The sequence below is a fragment of the Salmo salar genome, chromosome ssa09, assembly GCF_905237065.1.
Source record: "Salmo salar chromosome ssa09, Ssal_v3.1, whole genome shotgun sequence".
NCBI lineage: Eukaryota > Metazoa > Chordata > Actinopteri > Salmoniformes > Salmonidae > Salmo > Salmo salar.
Genome location: NC_059450.1, coordinates 124,784,943 through 124,802,122, shown reverse-complemented (window position 1 = coordinate 124,802,122; position 17,180 = coordinate 124,784,943). Strand labels below are relative to the sequence as shown.

Here is a 17,180-nt window from a genome sequence, read left to right as displayed (position 1 = left end):
ACATACACTAAGGTGACTGTGCCTTTAAACAGCTTGGAAAATTCCAGAAAATGATGTCATGGCTTTAGAAGCTTCTGATAGGCTAATTGACATCATTTGAGTCAATTGGAGGTGTAGCTGTGGATGTATTTCAAGGCCTACCTTCAAACTCAGTGCCTCTTTGCTTGACATCATGGGAAAATCAAAAGAAATCAGCTAAGACCTCAGAAAAATAAATTGTAGACCTCCACAAGTCTGGTTCATCCTTGGGAGCAATTTCCAAAAGCCTGAAGGTACCACGTTCATCCGTACAAACAATAGTACGCAAGTATAAACACCATGGGACCACGCAGCCGTCATACCGCTCAGGAAGGAGACGCATTCTGTCACCTAGAGATGAACGTACTTTGGTGCGAAAAGTGCAAATCAATCCCAGAACAACAGCAAAGGACCTTGTGAAGATGCTGGAGGAAACAGGTACAAAAGTATCTATATCCACAGTAAAACGAGTCCTATATCGACATAACCTGAAAGGCCGCTCAGCAAGGAAGAAGCCACTGCTCCAAAACCACCATAAAAAAAAGCCAGACTACATTTTGCAACTGCACATGGGGACAAAGATCGTACTTTTTGGAGAAATGTTCTCTGGTCTGATGAAACAAAAATAGAACTGTTTGGCCATAATGACCATCGTTATGTTTGGAGGAAAAAGGGGAAGGCTTGCAAGCCGAAGAACACCATCCCAACAGTGAAGCTCGGGGGTGGCAGCATCATGTTGTGTGGGTGCTTTGCTACAGGAGGGACTGGTGCACTTCACAAAATAGATGGCATCATGAGGAAGGAAAATTACGTAGATATATTGAAGCAACATCTCAAGACATCAGTCAGGAAGTTCAAGCTTGGTCGCAAATGGGTCTTCCAAATGGACAATGACCCCAAGCATACTTCCAAAGTTGTGGCAAAATGGCTTAAGGACAACAAAGTCAAGGTATTGGAGTGGCCATCCCAAAGCCCTGACCTCAATCCCATAGAAAATTTGTGGGCAAAACTGAAAAAGCATGTACGAGCAAGGAAGCCTACACACCTGACTCAGTAACACCAGCCTCTGTCAGGAGGAATGGGCCAAAATTCTACCAACTTATTGTGGGAAGCTTGTGGAAGGCTACCTGAAACATTTGACCCAAGTTAAAAGGCAGTGCTACCATTTTACATTTACATTTAAGTCATTTAGCAGACGCTCTTATCCAGAGCGACTTACAGTAGTGAATGCATACATTTCATACATTTTTTTTTTGCTGGCCCCCCGTGGGAATCAAACCCACAACCCTGGCGTTGCAAACACCATGCTCTACCAACTGAGCTACAGGGAAGGCTACCAAATACTAATTGAGTGTATGTAAACTTTTGACCCACTGGGAATGTGATGAAAGAAATAAAAGCTGAAATTAGTCACTCTACTATTATTCTGACATTTCACATACTTAAAATAAAGTGGTAATCCTAACTGACCTAAGACAGGGAATTTTTACTAGGATTAAATGTCAGGAATTGAGAAAAACTGAGTTTAAATGTATTTGGCTAAGGTGTATGTGAAAGGTCTTGACTGATTTCTTTTGATTTTCCCACGATGTCAAGCAAAGTTTGAAGCTAGGCCGTGAAATACATCCACAGGTACACCTCCAATTGACTCAAATAATGTCAATTAGCCTATCAGAAGCTTCTAAAGCCATGACATCATTTTCTGGAAATTTCCAAGCTGTTTAAAGGCACAGTCAACTAAGTGTCTGTAAGCTTCTGACCCACTGGAATTGTGATACAGTGAATTACAAGTGCAATTGTCTGTCTGTAAACAATTGTTGGAAAATGTACTTGTGTCATGCACAAAGTAGATGTCCTAACCGACTTGCCAAAACTATAGTTTGTTAACAAGAAATGTGTGAGTTTTAATGACTCCAACCTAAGTGTATGTAAACTTCCGACTTCAAAAGATATATATATTTAAAAAAATTATAATAATAACCAAACCTCAGGAACATTCAATGTCGTCTTGGTAAGAAATAGCCTTGTGTTTTAAGTTATTGTCCTGCTGAAAGGTGAATTTGTCTCCCAGTGTCTGTTGTAAAGCAGACTGAACCAGGTTTTTCTCTAGGATTTTGCCTGTGCTTATAGCTGTATTCTGTTTCTTAGCCCTTGCCGATGACAAGCATTGTATTGGTTTGCCCCAAACATAACGCTTCATATTCTTTGCCTTATTTTTTGCAGTAGTACTTAAGTGCCTTCTTGTAAACAGGATGCAGGTTTTGGAATACTTTTATTCTGCTCAGGCATCCTTCTTTTCACTCTGTCATTTAGGTTAGTATTGTAGAGTCTCTGGGCAGTTCTTTCCTCTCCGGCAACTGAGTTAGGAAAGACGCCTGTATCATTGTAGTAAAGCCTAATTAATAACTTCACCATGCTCATAGGGATTGTCAGCATCTGTTACTAATTGGTGCCCTTCTTTGAGAGGCACTGGAAAACCTCCCTGGTCTTTGTGGTTGAATCTGTGTTTAAAATTCACTGCTCAACTGAGGGACCTTACAGATAATTGTATGTGGAGAACAGAGATGGGGTAGTCATTCAAAAATCATGTTAAACAATATTATTGAACACGGAATGAGTCCATGCAACTTGTTAAGCGATTTGTTAAGCACATTTTTACTCATGAACTTATTTAGACTTGCCATAACAAAGGGGTTGAATACTTGTTGACTTAAGACATCAGCTTTTCATTTTTTATTCATTTCTAAGATGTTCTACAAACAAAATTCCACTTTGACATTACGGGGTACTGTCTGTAGATCAGTGGACAAAATCTAAATTAAATACATTTTAAATTCAGGCTAACCCAACAAAATGTGGGGAAAATAAAGGGGTGTGAACACTTTCTGAAGGCACTGTATACTAGCATACATGTCCAACACATTGGTTCATTTCAAGTACTGGAATTGGAATAGAGCCCACACAACATAAATGCTAGAGGGATAGAAACAGACCCGACGAACGTGATGATCAAAGAGGAGCAGTTGAAGCATTTCATATCATAGTCTGATGCAAAGTCATTTTGGAAAGCGATTGTAGTGCACATGTTGACCCAATTTATCTACATGGCTCAGGCTCTCTGATGAGACATTTTGACATCTCATGTGGCTGGCAAAAGACACCGAGTTGCCTACCTTGTTTTTTAGGCAGAGTTGAATGGGGAAGTCTCGGCTGTCTGCTACTGCCTCCCCATCAGGCAACACGGTGTACACCACCACCTGGGCAAAAGGGGTCAGCTCAGGCATCCGCTGCAGCGAGAGCATCAGTTCCCCTTGGTTTACTAAAATAAGAGATGGACAATGGGATTGCCATTAAGTCACCGTAAACCACCAATCATCCAATACGGACATTGTGTTCTCTGATTAGCGTATGAACTTGAAATATACTGTACACTGTGCAGTAAGAACTTGTATTGAAGATGTAATCTGGATGATTGAATCCTGTCGTGACAGCTTTTTATCCCATGCCAGTTTAATGCCATTAGGCCTTTTCCAGGAGGAATGTTCTCTAATCAAGTGGGGTTCTGAGAAGTCCTAATGAAAAATGGCAAGAAACATTCGGGAGAATCCAAGTCCAATGTATTTACCTTTTCCTTCTGTAACAGTCACCGGAAGACGGCCGTGCTGCTGAATGCTGCCTCTAGATATAATCTGGGACATAAGAGACAGCCAGGTGGCAGCATCAACATTAATAACCAGAGAGTGACCCAGGGAGACTGGAACATTGCCTAAAACCGGGAGATCTGCTAGCAAATATCTTGAAGTTCTGCATTATTAAAGTGTTAAATTACTGAATATCACCAATGATTAACTTTTCAACTGCATGTAAAGAACTGCCTACAGCCTTCCCTGTAGCTCAGTTGGTAGAGCATGGTGTTTGCAACACCAGGGTTGTGGGTTCGATTCCCACGGGGGGCCAGCACAGAAAAAAAAAAAAAAAAAAAATGTATGAAATGTATGCATTCACTACTGTAAGTCACTCTGGATAAGAGCGTCTGCTAAATGATGTAAATGTACATGTAAACTGTATGGTTTGCCCGAGCCATTCTTAAAATATTTCCAGACCCAACACAATATGACAATCAAATACCGAAGCAAGTAAAATATATATCCCAAAACCACAGACAAAGTGTAAAAATCATGTTAGGTGGTATTTTGAGTGAAACATCCCTTTAACCTTACCAGATAGAAAAAGTCCAGGGTCGTCTGTCCCCTTTTCAGCTCCACCCCGTGGATGATGTAGCGAGCAAGAACAATACCGTCCTTCTCACAGGAGAACTTCCCTTCGCCCTGCATTATCTTCACAAAGCTCTTGCTCTTGGAATGAAATTTTCTTGTGAATTGGTAATCGGATGAATATTCTGGTCTACGCACACCCCGCACGTACGGATAATCCTCCATAACCTTTTGATAACGAGCCTGGTTCAAGAAACACAGAAAATGTATGAAAAATAAGAAGCTGTAATAACCTTGGAGAATACACCAGGAGAAATGAATGATCTCACTCAGAACAAACTGAATATTCACAGTAAATAATACCATTAAATATTTAATAGAGGAAACCATGAGCGAGTGACCACTGACCGACAGAGAGACAGAATCAGAAGTCCATAGAGAAGTGTCTAGAGAGAAAGAAGCAATGCCCTTGCTGTCTGTGGTGAGAGTCCAGTTCTCAGATTGGCCACCGTTTTGTAGGAAGAGATACACAGGCTCATTGGGAACGGGAGTAGAGTCTGGACCGGTCACCTTGATCTGAAAACACAGGAGAGGATGACTGCAGACATCCAATATACTAAATGTACACTCCCATTGCATACAAGATATCAAGAGCCTAGTTTAGATGCTCCAAATTACATGTTAACATTTATCACCACTTCATGGTCAAATCGATTTTTCTGAGTAATACATGTTCTGCAGTGTTATTAAAAAGGCATTTGTTAACATAGTTTGTCCTCACCTTCCCCTCGTATGCAATTCCTGGTTTATATGCTTGGGGCACGTCCTCAAAACGAACAGTTATGATGACATTGGTGAAGCTTGCCTTGCCACTACCTTTAAGGATGACCCCTGGAGAGAACACAGGCAATGGTCAGAGGTTAACAGTTCAGCATGTAAACACCTCTACGTTCAAGATAAGGTTCTCTCCTACCAGTTCCATATTCTTCCATCTCAGTCTCCACTTCGAAGTCATCAAACTTTGATTCATTTAGACCGAACCGGGTCACGTCAATAATTTGGGTTGCACAACCAGTTGCGTCTGTCTAGGCAGAATGAGTACAGTTGTAGCTCAGCTTAAATCCGCTACGAAAACGTCTATAAACCTCAACATTTTCCCCACAGTGAGTGTTCTTTGTCAAAGAATTTGGCATAACAAGAATAAAAAATACTTACTTTCATAAGATACAACTCGCAGATATTACTAGATTCATATAACCAGCGATATTGAATGACATTTCTGCAAACTTTCGCCGTGACAGACCCCAGCACTGGTTTTCCATAAGTGTATCTAGAAACAAAGTCAACAGAAGAAAAACAATTCAACAATGGCAATTATGTGTTGTAAAAATAGAAACAGCTATGAACATGAGCAAGTATCAAACATGGGACAGTACATATCAAGTATAGTCTATGCAACACACAAATTAAGTCTGACTTAATATTCTTCCCATAAAATGTCCCAGTTTAAAAGCTTGTTTGTCATTATCATCTTACTGTCTATCATGCTCGATCATCTTATGCACTTACTTTCCACAAACTCTCAGTGTTGCTTGCTTGTCCAGAATAGTGATTGTTTGGGGAAGATAGACTTTCACCTCATATTTGGGCAACACTAAAAAATACATACAGATATTACATCCTCATGGTCTGTTGAACTACACCAAAAACAAATCACAGACCACAATTAAATCACCATGTAAAAACAATATAACCACAATGTAATCATCAGATTGTTTTATCCCATGCTTTTCTCTTTTTATCCCATGCCAATTTCCTCACCATATTCTTTGATGTCAAAGTTTTGGGAGGTTTGCTCTCCCTTCTCATTCCATGCAGTGATGATGTAACTTCCTTGCGTTGCCTCTGCGGACATGGGGTGGGACAGGTCCAGAATTCCACTCACTGTTGACTGGTTCAACCACTGAGCAATGCGGTTGGAGTTTGGGTCCTGTATACAGATTCATAATAGGTTGAAGGTAGGTATTTTTGTTATAGAGACAGGCATTGTATAAATTCATGCCACAGAACATATTGGCAGGTAATATTTTTGAAGGGAGATCATGTCATTATTATATACAGCTTTGGTTTTTAGTTGCAATGGATTTGAATGAGTCTCACCTGAAGCTCCACTGTTAGATACTAGAAAAGAGAAACAAAATATTCAGCATTTGGCCCAAAAAATACATTTTAAAACTTTATTATTTTCCAAAATTATTTTCATAGTAGGCCTAAAGGGAAATACTATCGTGTCAGGAAATGGGTTTAAAACAAACATTTCATAACTTTCCAAAACAGTTTCTACAGTACAGGCATCTTTATCTACAGAGTTACAGTACAGAGCAGGCCTTGAGCTCATGTTGACTCAGATGCTCTGCTCAAACAACCAGGCCAAATGAACTCTGACCACATGTTTTCTGACCCACCCACACACACACACACACACACACTGACCCATTAAACAAATAAAATAATAGTAGACAAAATTGGACCGCAAGAGGATGAAATCATTGCTCCATCACTTGCCTTCCTTACTCAACTACAGTAAACCACTCCCAAACCACACCTCCCTAGAATGTTCCAAAGCTGACTAACACTCGGCTGTCCTGTTCAACCCAACTTAAATGCTTTGAAAGAGTAACTTTATTTATATTGAACAACATTGAAAGAGTAACTTACCATCTGATTGAATGACAAGAAACTGGCATCCAGCGAGACGATTCGGAACTTGACTGGAAAAGTGGTAGAAACATTTGTCTATATAGTATCTGTCTATGTACAGTATATCCATCATCCATTTCAGGAAGGACATTTCTAATGGCCTCACAAATATACTGTAAAGTATGCATAATCAGCAATCAAAATTAACAGTAGGCCTAGACAAAAGGGTCAGTTTAGTACATTTACAAGTAATAACTCAGGAAGGGTCAGTTTCAGTATTCATCAAAGATGATATCTAACTACCTGTCTGTCCAGGTTTGTAGACTGGTTTGTCTGTCTGGAAAATGGTGAGGAATCTTTTAGGCTTGATAAGGATCTTGGTCTTTTTACTCATCTCATCCTTCCTCCCCTTGATGCTGACATTGACAGTGGCCACACTGTCAGCTTTCACTGGGGGTACCTACAACATGAAAAACAGAAGAATGGAAGCTTGTTAGAACTTCTACAATCCTCTAGCTCCTAACCAAAGCTTGGCTCTCCAAGTAGCTTGAGAACAGGGGGCTTTTTGTTAAATGGTAGATAACCTCAGCATAGCAAAGTACGATTTCAAATAACTGCTATTGCCTTTAATAGATTGGATCATTTTGCATACAACACCCAGCCTGGAATCCAAGTTGAGTTCCACACAACATGACGGAGTTACAACCAAACTACTCAAAATAAAAGACTGAAATGAATGTGTTTTGTTGAATGAATGCGCATAGGTAACTTAAAAGCTAGTAAGAATAGAACTTTATTTAGATGACAAAATGACCACAGAAGAAGAGTCAGGAGATTCTATCAACTGTAATCTGACATACACTGAGTGCACAAAACATTAAGAACATCCTGGTCTTTCCATAACATAGACAGACCAGGTGAATCCAGGTGAAAGCTATGATCCCTTATTGAGGTTACTTGTTAAATCCACTTCAAAAATCTGTGTAGATGACGGGGAGGAGACGGGTTAAAGAGCTTTTAAGCCTTGAGACAATTGAGACATGGATCGTGTATGTGCCCCATTCGGGGTGAATTGGCAAGACAAAAGATTGAAAGATAAGTGCCTTTGAACAGGCTATGATAGTAGGTGCACCAGTTAGTGTCAAGAACTGCAACGCTTCTGGGTTTTTCACACTCAACAGTTTCCTGTGTGTGATGTGTCAAGAATGGTCCACCACCCAAAGGACATCCAACCAACTTGGGCCAGCATCTCTGTGGAACGCTTGACACCTTGTAGAGCCCATGCCCCGATAAATGTAGGCTGTTAAGGTCAAAACTCAAAATTGGGAAGGTGTTCATAATGTTTGGTATACTCAGTGTATGTACAACTGATGAGGGTAACTGTTCAGCTAAAATCAATATGAAGCGAGACACAGGTTGTGTAACACCATAACATTGACGGGAAAGAGACCCAATTGAAACTGTCAGCTACTATTAAAGCTGATGAATCCGGTCAGTGTTAGTTAAGTAAAGAAATGACGTCAACATTTAACCCATTGGCTTGTTGACTGTGGTCGGGATGCTTTTGCATGAGAGACGATAGAATAGGGCCACATTCAGTGGCTCACATCGTTGTGGAACTTTGCAGTTAGAAATGTCATACATAGGGCTGGCATGATTCCTTAACCTACAAGTCAGAGAGGCATGTTGGTTCTACATTAAATATTTATATCAGAGCGTTCCACAACGTTGTAGCCTGCTGAACGCAGCCCAGTTGCAGCTGACCTGGAAGGAGATGCAGCGATAGAAGTCCTGTGTTACGTCTTCCTCCAGTAGAATGGTGCTGCTGCCACCCTCCATCTCCAGTGACACCTTCAACGACAGAGGCTCTGTGGCTTGGTGGACCTGAGCACAAAGTTTCTCTGTGGTCCCTCCTACCAGCTCCGAGCTGACTGTCACCAGGTAAATCCTAAAAGGGAAAGAGTCAGCATGAATGCAGCTGTGGTAATAATACTTAAGTGGCAGTGTACTCAAACAGCTCTTTAGTTCCTTTGTAGTCTACTGACTTTTTAAAGTTGGGGACAAAGTGACCTTAATTGTCTCTGGCTATGTGCCCCAGTCAGAGTCCAAACAATGAGAAATTGAGGGCACAATTGATTCTGTTTCAGACAGTGTTGGAGGGAATACCAATTCGTTTTTTGATGGTCTGTAAACCATGTATTGGGGAACAAAGGCGTCATGCCCACTCATTTGTACTGTTTAAAATAGATATACATATACACACTGGACAAACATATAAAACACATGTAAAGTGTTGGTCCCATGTTTCATAAGCTGAAATAAAACATCCCAGAAATGTTCCATACTCACAAAAAGCTTATTTCTGTCAAATTTTGTGCACAAATTTGTTTACATCCCTGTTAGTGAGCATTTCTCCTTTCTCCACCAGACAGATGTGGCATATTAAGAAGCTGATTAAACAGCATAATCATTATACAGGTGCACCTTGTAAAAGGCCACTCTAAAATGTGCAGTTTTGTCACACCACAATGCCACAGATGTCTCAAGTTGAGGGAGCGTGTAATTGGCATGATGACTGCAGGAATGTCCACCAGAGCTGATGCCAGAGAATGTAATGTTAATTTCTCTACCATAAGCCGCCTCCAATGTCATTTTAGAGAATTTTGCAGTACGTCCAACCGGCCTCACAACCGCAGACCACATGTAACCACGCCAGCCCAGGACCTCCATATCGGGCTACTTCACCTGTGGGATCATCACGAGACCAGCCACCCATAAAGCTGATGAAACTGAGGAGTACTTGTCTGTAATGAAGCCCCTTTGTGAGGAAAAGCTCATTCTGATTGGCTGGGCCTGGTTCCCCAGTGGGTGGGCCTATGCCCTCCCAGGCACACCCATGGCTGCGCCTCTGAACAGTCATGTGAAATCCATAGATTAGGGCCTAATGAATTTCAAAACTTTGGGGTCACTTAGATGCTGGCCTTCTAGGCAGAGTTGCAACGAAAAAGCCATATCTCAGACTGGCCAATAAAAATAAAAGATTAAGATGGTCAAAAGAGCAGACACTGGACAAAGGAACTCTGCCTAGAAGGCCAGCATCCCAGAGTTGCCTCTTTACTGTTGACGTTGAGACTGGTGTTTCGCGGGTACTATTTAATGAAGCTGCCAGTTGAGGACTTGTGAGGCGTCCGTTTCTCAAACTAGACACTCTAATGTACTTGTCCTCTTGCTCAGTTGTGCACCGGGGCCCCCCGCTCCTCTTTCTATTCTGGTTAGGGCCAGTTTGCGCTGTTCTGTGATGGGAGTAGTACATAGCTTTGTACGAGATCTTCAGTTTCTTGGCAATTTCTCACATTGAATAGCCTTCATTTCTCAGAACAAGAATAGACTGACGAGTATCAGAAGAAAGGTCTTTGTTTCTGGCCATTTTGAGCCTGTAATCGAACACACAAATGCTGATGCTCCAGATACTCAACTAGTCTAAAGAAGGCCAGTTGTATTGCTTCTTTAATCTGCACAACAGTTTTCAGCTGTGCTAACATAATTGCAAAAGGTTTTTCTAATGATCAATTAGCCTTTTAAAATGATAAACTTGGATTAGCTAACACAACGTGCCATTGGAACACTGGAGTCATGGTTGCTGATAATGGGCCTCATCTAAATAGGTGTACAATTCCATTAAAGAAATCTGCCGTTTCCAGCTACAATAGTCATTTACAATGTCTACACTGTATTTCTGATCAATTTGATGTTAATGGACCAAAAATGTGCTTTTCTTTCAAAAACAAGGACATTTCTAAGTAACTCCAAACTTTTGAACGGTAGTGTGTACACACACACACACACACACACACACACACACACACACACACACACACACACACACACAATGCATTTGTTAAGTATTCAGACCCCTTGACTTTTTCCACATTTTGTTCCCCCCCTCAAATCTACACACAATACCCCATAATGACAAAGCAAAAATAGGTTCATAGAAATGTTCACATTTATTACAAATTTAAACTGAAATAACACATTTACAGAAGTATTAGTTGGCTTTAGCTAGCACAGATATGTTCCCAGTCTCCTAACCTTATAAAGCTACCAAGAAGCCATTTCAGGCTATCAATCAAGATAGACAAGCAAGCTACTCTTAGCCGGCATGCCTGTTGGCAAGTTGGGAGACTTTAGAAAAGCAACATTCAACATTCTCTAACTTCAGGCCAGGGGCCTAAGCCCCCTATGGACCACCCCCCAGCCATCCTTACATACTTTGTGCCCCTCTGATTTTGAAGGTGCATGAAGCCCCTGTTGGGGATGATTGCACAGAGGGACATTGGAGGAAAGCACACTAATATGGACTATCAAGGACTATCACAAGTCGGATTTGTAACCCAAAAATGTACAGGCCTGTTTGCCAGCATGTCTCATAAGATATTAAATGCCTCTCACGTGCAAGAAAGAGAGAGAATGGTACTTTTCCTGTCCTGTGGCCTTCCCACTTCCAACTTTTTTATATATTGTTATTCACAAATGGAGACAATTACAAGCAGATATTCAGCTATATCAGTGCAGTAAGCATATACACGATTTTGTTGTTATGTAATATTATGTTTATAACTCAAATAATTATATTGCTCAGGTGACCTACCCTAGAGCATAGCCTGGAGAATACGGAGAATAATGAATTCCTCAATTTGATTATAGACTGTGGTATGCAGCCAAACAAGTAAACAACAATTGCTTGTTGTGAGTTTAATCCCTCAATTAAATTACGAAAATACTACGTGCTTCTACTGCCTACTACTGTACATTAAATGTTTTGTAGCGTACTTACGATTCATTGAAGGTGCTTGATGTCGCAGTTGGTAAAATCACCGATGTGATAAATACAAGGCAAAGTAAGTTGAGAGCCATGGCCATAACCGTGGTACACATCCTCCGCACTTCGATCCGCACTTCGAAATGCTCCCTTCCCTCGTCCAGATGGTCAGGAAAGTTGCACAAACGGTGCTGTTTATACCCAAATGCACCCTCTTGTGTCACTCCCTTACAAATCGTTTAGCACACCGCAGCCACTTCCCGTTTCCTCCCAATTCTGAAGAAGTTCTCAAACAGTCACAGCCCGCGAGAAATGGGATGGTCAGAATGACACCTAAATACCTCAAGCTATTTTTCCCTAATAGTGTGCAACTAACTGCAGTCCAAAATTCGGGAGTTCCTGCATATGGGCATTCCATCAAGTTTCAAGTTGGATATTCGCGCTTTCAAACCACTTGACCCACAGACTCCAAATAAGTGGCATGATGTTGGAAAAAATGCGAACAACATTATTTTCACGATTTGGGCATTCATTCGCATTCCAAAGCTAATAAACATGTGGAAATGTGAGCAGCATTTGGTATTGGAATTAGTTAGGGAGCGTAAACAAAGTACTAAACATTTTTCTCATTCAAATTTAAATAGCTCCTTGGTCATGTGACCTACTTGACTCAAACAAGTTTCAGAACGTCCACTGACTACCCTTCTATATTGCACACCCTTTAGTTTGTCCATTTTCATCTCACACGTTCTAACATGAATTTTTCAAACTTTCAAATTTCAATAGCTCCTTGGTCATGTTACCTACTGACTTCAAACAAGGTTCAGAATGTCCACTTCAAGACAATGAGGCTGCAGGCCAGGTATGTTTTTTTCAAATGTTAAAGGATTGTGATAGTTTGTTTTCAGTTCATGTTTAAGAGGACAATAACTCTTCTAAATGTGTGCCATTTGCATATTTCAGGTCACAGCTCTGTGGCGAAGAAACAATTGCGAGGTGGTGGTTGCTGTTGTGAGGTCTACAGACAAAAATTCCTCTTTCCTTCTCCATCATTCAGAGTTTAAAACTCTGCAGCCCCACAAATGGCTTGTGGATGAGGTAATAAATACTAGTCGTAACATGACAATAAGCATTTTTTTCAATCACAATTCTAAACATATCGTGAAGAAAAAAAATTCATACAGTATGAAGGATGAACATAGAAATACATAAGATGTGCACCTAACCAAGTCTAAGGACATGTAATATCATTATGTAGTTAAGTGGAATTGGAGTTGAATGTTTCTGATGACGTACACTTGAATATTTATGGCCCTTATTCTGTCACTTTAAAGTAAATAGTGAAGATATGTCATCACGTAAACACAGTATTGTCAGCAATAACACACTTTTTTCACTACATAACACCTTATGTATGATACTTAATCTCCCTAACAAGGCATATAAACTCAGCAAAAAAATAACGTCCCTTTTTCAGGACCCTGTCTTTCAAAGATCATTCATAAAAATCCAAATAACTTCACAGATCTTCATTGTAAAGTGTTTAAACACTGTTTACCATGCTTGTTCAATGAACCATAAACAATTAATGAACATGCACCTGTGGAACAGTCGTTAAGGCACTAACAGTTTACAGACGGTAGGCAATTAAGGTCACAGTTATGAAAACTTAGGACACAAAAGAGGCCTTTCTACTGACTCTGAAAAACACCAAATGAAAGATGCCCAGGGTCCCTGCTCATCTGCGTGAATGTGCCTTAGGCATGCTGCAAGGAGGCATAAGGACTGCAGATGTGTCCAGGGCAATAAATTGCAATGTCCGTACTGTGAGACACCTAAGTGTAATGGAAATTATATGATTAATGGTTTGACTAAATTATTTCACCCTGAAAAGGTATAACCGAGTGATTATAAGATGAATGTACTAATGTGTGTGTATTGGAAAAGTTTAAGCCTAATGATTTAGCAATATAGGCAAGACATTCAAGGGAAAAGGGGAACTGTTACCAGACAGAAGACAACTTGTGACCACAGTGAAACTGATAACAGGAAGAAGGTCTCCCCACCCAGAGAGGGGAGAAAACTTTAGGCTTGCAGTAGATTATGTAACATGGGGCAGGATATGATAAGCAATTTATGTGATGGAGAAGACTTGTAAATAAGCATTGACAGTGTTAAAGAAGAGGAGGAGGCATCTGTAAGGGGTATGACATATGATATGACCAAATGTTAGGTATAAAAGGCTGTGTACATTGTATGATATTCAGAGCTCTCGTGAATAAACTTGGTTGACTATTGTAGGCTGGGCCTCCGTCTGTGTCATTTAACCAGAACCTTACAAACTCTGGGGTGCAGACTGAGTAGTTTAATTGAAGTTCAGTTTATGAACATTGGGAACAAAATTCTCATAACACTAAGACAGCGCTACAGGGAGACAGGACAGACAGCTGATCGTCCTCGCAGTGGCAGACCACGTGTAACAACACCAGCACAGGATCGGTACATCCGAACATCACACCTGCGGGACAGGTACAGGATGGCAACAACAACTGCCTGAGTTACACCAGGAACGCACAATCCCTCCATCAGTGCTCAGACTGTCCGCAATAGGCTGAGAGAGGCTGGACTGAGGGCTTGTAGGCCTGTTGTAAAGCAGGTCCTCACCAGACATCACCGGCAACAACATCGCCTATGGACACAAACCCACCGTTGCTGGACCAGACAGGACTGGCAAAAAGTGCTCTTCACTGACGAGTCGCGGTTCTGTCCCACCAGGGGTGATGGTTGGATTCGCGTTTATCGTCGAAGGAATGAGCGTTACACCGAGGCCTGTACTCTGGAGTGGGATCGATTTGGAGGTGGAGGGTCCATTATGGTCTGGGGCGGTGTGTCACAGCATCATCGGACTGAGCTTGTTTTCATTGCAGGCAATCTCAACGCTGTGCGTTACAGGGAAGACATCCTCCTCCCTCATGTGGTAGCCTTCCTGCAGGCTCATCCTGACATGACCCTCCAGCATGACAATGCCACCAGCCATACTGCTCGTTCTGTGCGTGATTTCCTGCAAGACAGGAATGTCAGTGTTCTGCCATGGCCAGTGAAGAGCCCGGATCTCAATCCCATTGAGCACGTCTGGGACCTGTTGGATCGGAGGGTAAGGGCTGGGGCCATTCCCCCAGAAATGTCCGGGAACTTGCAGGTGCCTTGGTGGAAGAGTGGGGTAACATCTCACAGCAAGAACTGGCAAATCTGGTGCAGTCCATGAGGAGGAGATGCACTGCAGTACTTAATGCAGCTGGTGGCCACACCAGATACTGACTGTTACTTTTGATTTTGACCCCCCCCCCCCTTTGTTCAGGGACACAATATTCAATTTCTGTTAGTCACATGTCTGTGGAACTTGATCAGTTTATGTCTTAGTTGTTGAATCTTGTTATGTTCATACAAATATTTACACATGTTAAGTTTGCTGAAAATAAACTCAGTTGACAGTGAGAGGACGTTTTTTGTTGTTGTTGCTGACTTATGTGACAATGACCCATTAAATTGCATCTAGCCAGAATATATTAGACAAATAAAAACAAATGCAAATGTAATTACGTTTGTTTTAAATCTCGATAAACAATCCTTCTAACTAACTGATATTCTCTGAAATGTCTATGTATTTTAGTTTATGCTTAATTATTTGTATAATGTTCTTCACATTCAAAGCATTTGTGGTTTTACTTTCTCTTCTTATACAGACAATCAAATGGTACTTTCAAGCAACCACAAAAAGCTGTGGTCACGGGACAAAGATTTACACCCCAAATCACTACTCAGTCCAAGTCATTCTAAATGGAGAAAGAAGTTTAGTGCGCAAGCAAAGTCTGCCCAAGGTACTAATACAATCTGTTAGTGGAATTTTAAAGGATTAACTATTGATAAAAAATGTTGGGCTTAGTGGCAAGCATGTGAAATTATTTATTTCAGGTGAACTTTTTTAACTACAATGCTGTCAAAAGTTTCTTGAATGTGAACCAGAAACACTGGAAGTTCATTGTGAGTAACAATCCTTTTCCCAAAATTGATTTAGGTACATTTTTGTGAAGCGGTATGAGGGTTGTGATATGGGTGATTTAATAGTAAAATCATTTAAGGGATCAATACATTTCTATATTGCTTCCCCAGTATCTGCATGAACCATCAGGCCAAGTGTTTTTGGTTGACCCTGCTGGAAAGAAAGAGAACGAGGAATCGGAACATGCTGCATTCAAATTCAGGTCTTAATTATTCCATTGTACTGGATCTAATACATTTTAGCATTTTACATACAGTTGAAGTCAGAAGTTTGCATACACCTTAGCCAAATACATTTAAATTCCGTTTTTCACAATTACTGACATTTAATCCTAGTAAAAATTCCCTGTCTTAGGACAGTTAGGATCACCACTTTTTTTTAAGAATGTGAAATGTCAGAATAATCGTTGAGAGAATGATTTATTTCAGCTTTTATTTCTTTCATCACATTCCCAGTGGGTCAGAAGTTTACATACATTCAATTAGTATTTGGTAGCATTGCCTTTAAATTGTTTAACTTGGGTCAAACGTTTCAGGTAACCTTCCACAAGATTCCCACAATAAGTTGGGTGAATTTTGGCCCATTCCTCCTGTGTAACTGAATCAGGTTTGTAGGTCTCCTTGCTCACACACACTTTTTCAGTTCTGCCCACACGTTTTCTATAGGATGGAGGTCAGGGCTTTGGGATGGCCACTCCAATACCTTGACTTTGTTGTCCGTAAGCCATTTTGCCACAACTTTGGAAGTATGCTTGGGGTCATTGTCCATTTGGAAGACCCATTTGCGACCAAGCTTTAACTTCCTGACTGATGTCTTGAGATGTTGCTTCAATATATCCACATAATTGTTCTTCCTCATGATGCCATCTATTTTGTTTAGTGCACCAGTCCCTCCTGCAGCAAAGCACCCCCACAACATGATGCTGCCACCCCGTGCTTCATGGTTGGGATGGTGTTCTTCAGCTTGCAAGCCTCCCCCTTTTTCCTCCAAATATAATGATGGTCATTATGGCCAAACAGTTGGCAACATTTTTGAAAATATTGAAACAAAAACAATATTTTTGTTTCATCAGACCAGAGGACATTTCTCCAAAAAGTATGATCTTTGTCCCCATGTGCAATTGCAAACCGTAGTCTGTCTTTTTTATGGCGGTTTTGGAGCAGTGGCTTCTTCCTTGCTGAGCAGCCTTTCAGGTTATGTCGATATAGGACTCGTTTTACTGTGGATATAGATACTTTTGTGCCTGTTTCCTCCAGCATCTTCACAAGGTCCTTTGCTGTTGTTCTGGGTTGATTTTCACTTTTCGCACCAAAGTATGTTCATCTCTAAGAGACAGAACGCGTCTCCCTCCTGAGCAGTATGACGG

At 40.9% G+C, this 17,180-nt stretch overlaps 1 protein-coding gene and 1 long non-coding RNA gene across 3 annotated transcripts in view; one reads left to right on the top strand and one right to left on the bottom strand.

Moving 5' to 3' along the window:
• The window catches only part of LOC106612540 (alpha-2-macroglobulin), a 41,318-nt gene extending 29,248 nt beyond the window's left edge, over positions 1-12,070 (bottom strand). For both annotated transcript variants that reach the window (XM_045724496.1, XM_045724497.1), the window contains exons 1-14: positions 11,770-12,070; positions 8,697-8,880; positions 7,236-7,392; positions 6,951-7,003; positions 6,393-6,413; positions 6,054-6,222; positions 5,802-5,886; positions 5,448-5,562; positions 5,206-5,317; positions 5,014-5,123; positions 4,641-4,808; positions 4,239-4,475; positions 3,644-3,707; positions 3,192-3,337 (exon numbers count right to left, since the gene is read on the bottom strand). In XM_045724496.1, the coding sequence (XP_045580452.1) occupies positions 3,192-3,337; positions 3,644-3,707; positions 4,239-4,475; positions 4,641-4,808; positions 5,014-5,123; positions 5,206-5,317; positions 5,448-5,562; positions 5,802-5,886; positions 6,054-6,222; positions 6,393-6,413; positions 6,951-7,003; positions 7,236-7,392; positions 8,697-8,880; positions 11,770-11,870 (1,722 nt within the window). In that variant the 5' untranslated portion in view covers positions 11,871-12,070. The remainder of the gene's footprint in view (positions 1-3,191; positions 3,338-3,643; positions 3,708-4,238; positions 4,476-4,640; positions 4,809-5,013; positions 5,124-5,205; positions 5,318-5,447; positions 5,563-5,801; positions 5,887-6,053; positions 6,223-6,392; positions 6,414-6,950; positions 7,004-7,235; positions 7,393-8,696; positions 8,881-11,769) is intronic.
• A 317-nt stretch (positions 12,071-12,387) lies between these two features.
• On the top strand, positions 12,388-15,626 carry LOC123744729 (uncharacterized). Its single transcript, XR_006771160.1, has 3 exons — positions 12,388-12,616; positions 12,718-12,852; positions 15,498-15,626. It is a non-coding gene; the product is annotated as an uncharacterized lncRNA (long non-coding RNA).
• The last annotated feature ends 1,554 nt before the right edge of the window (positions 15,627-17,180 follow it).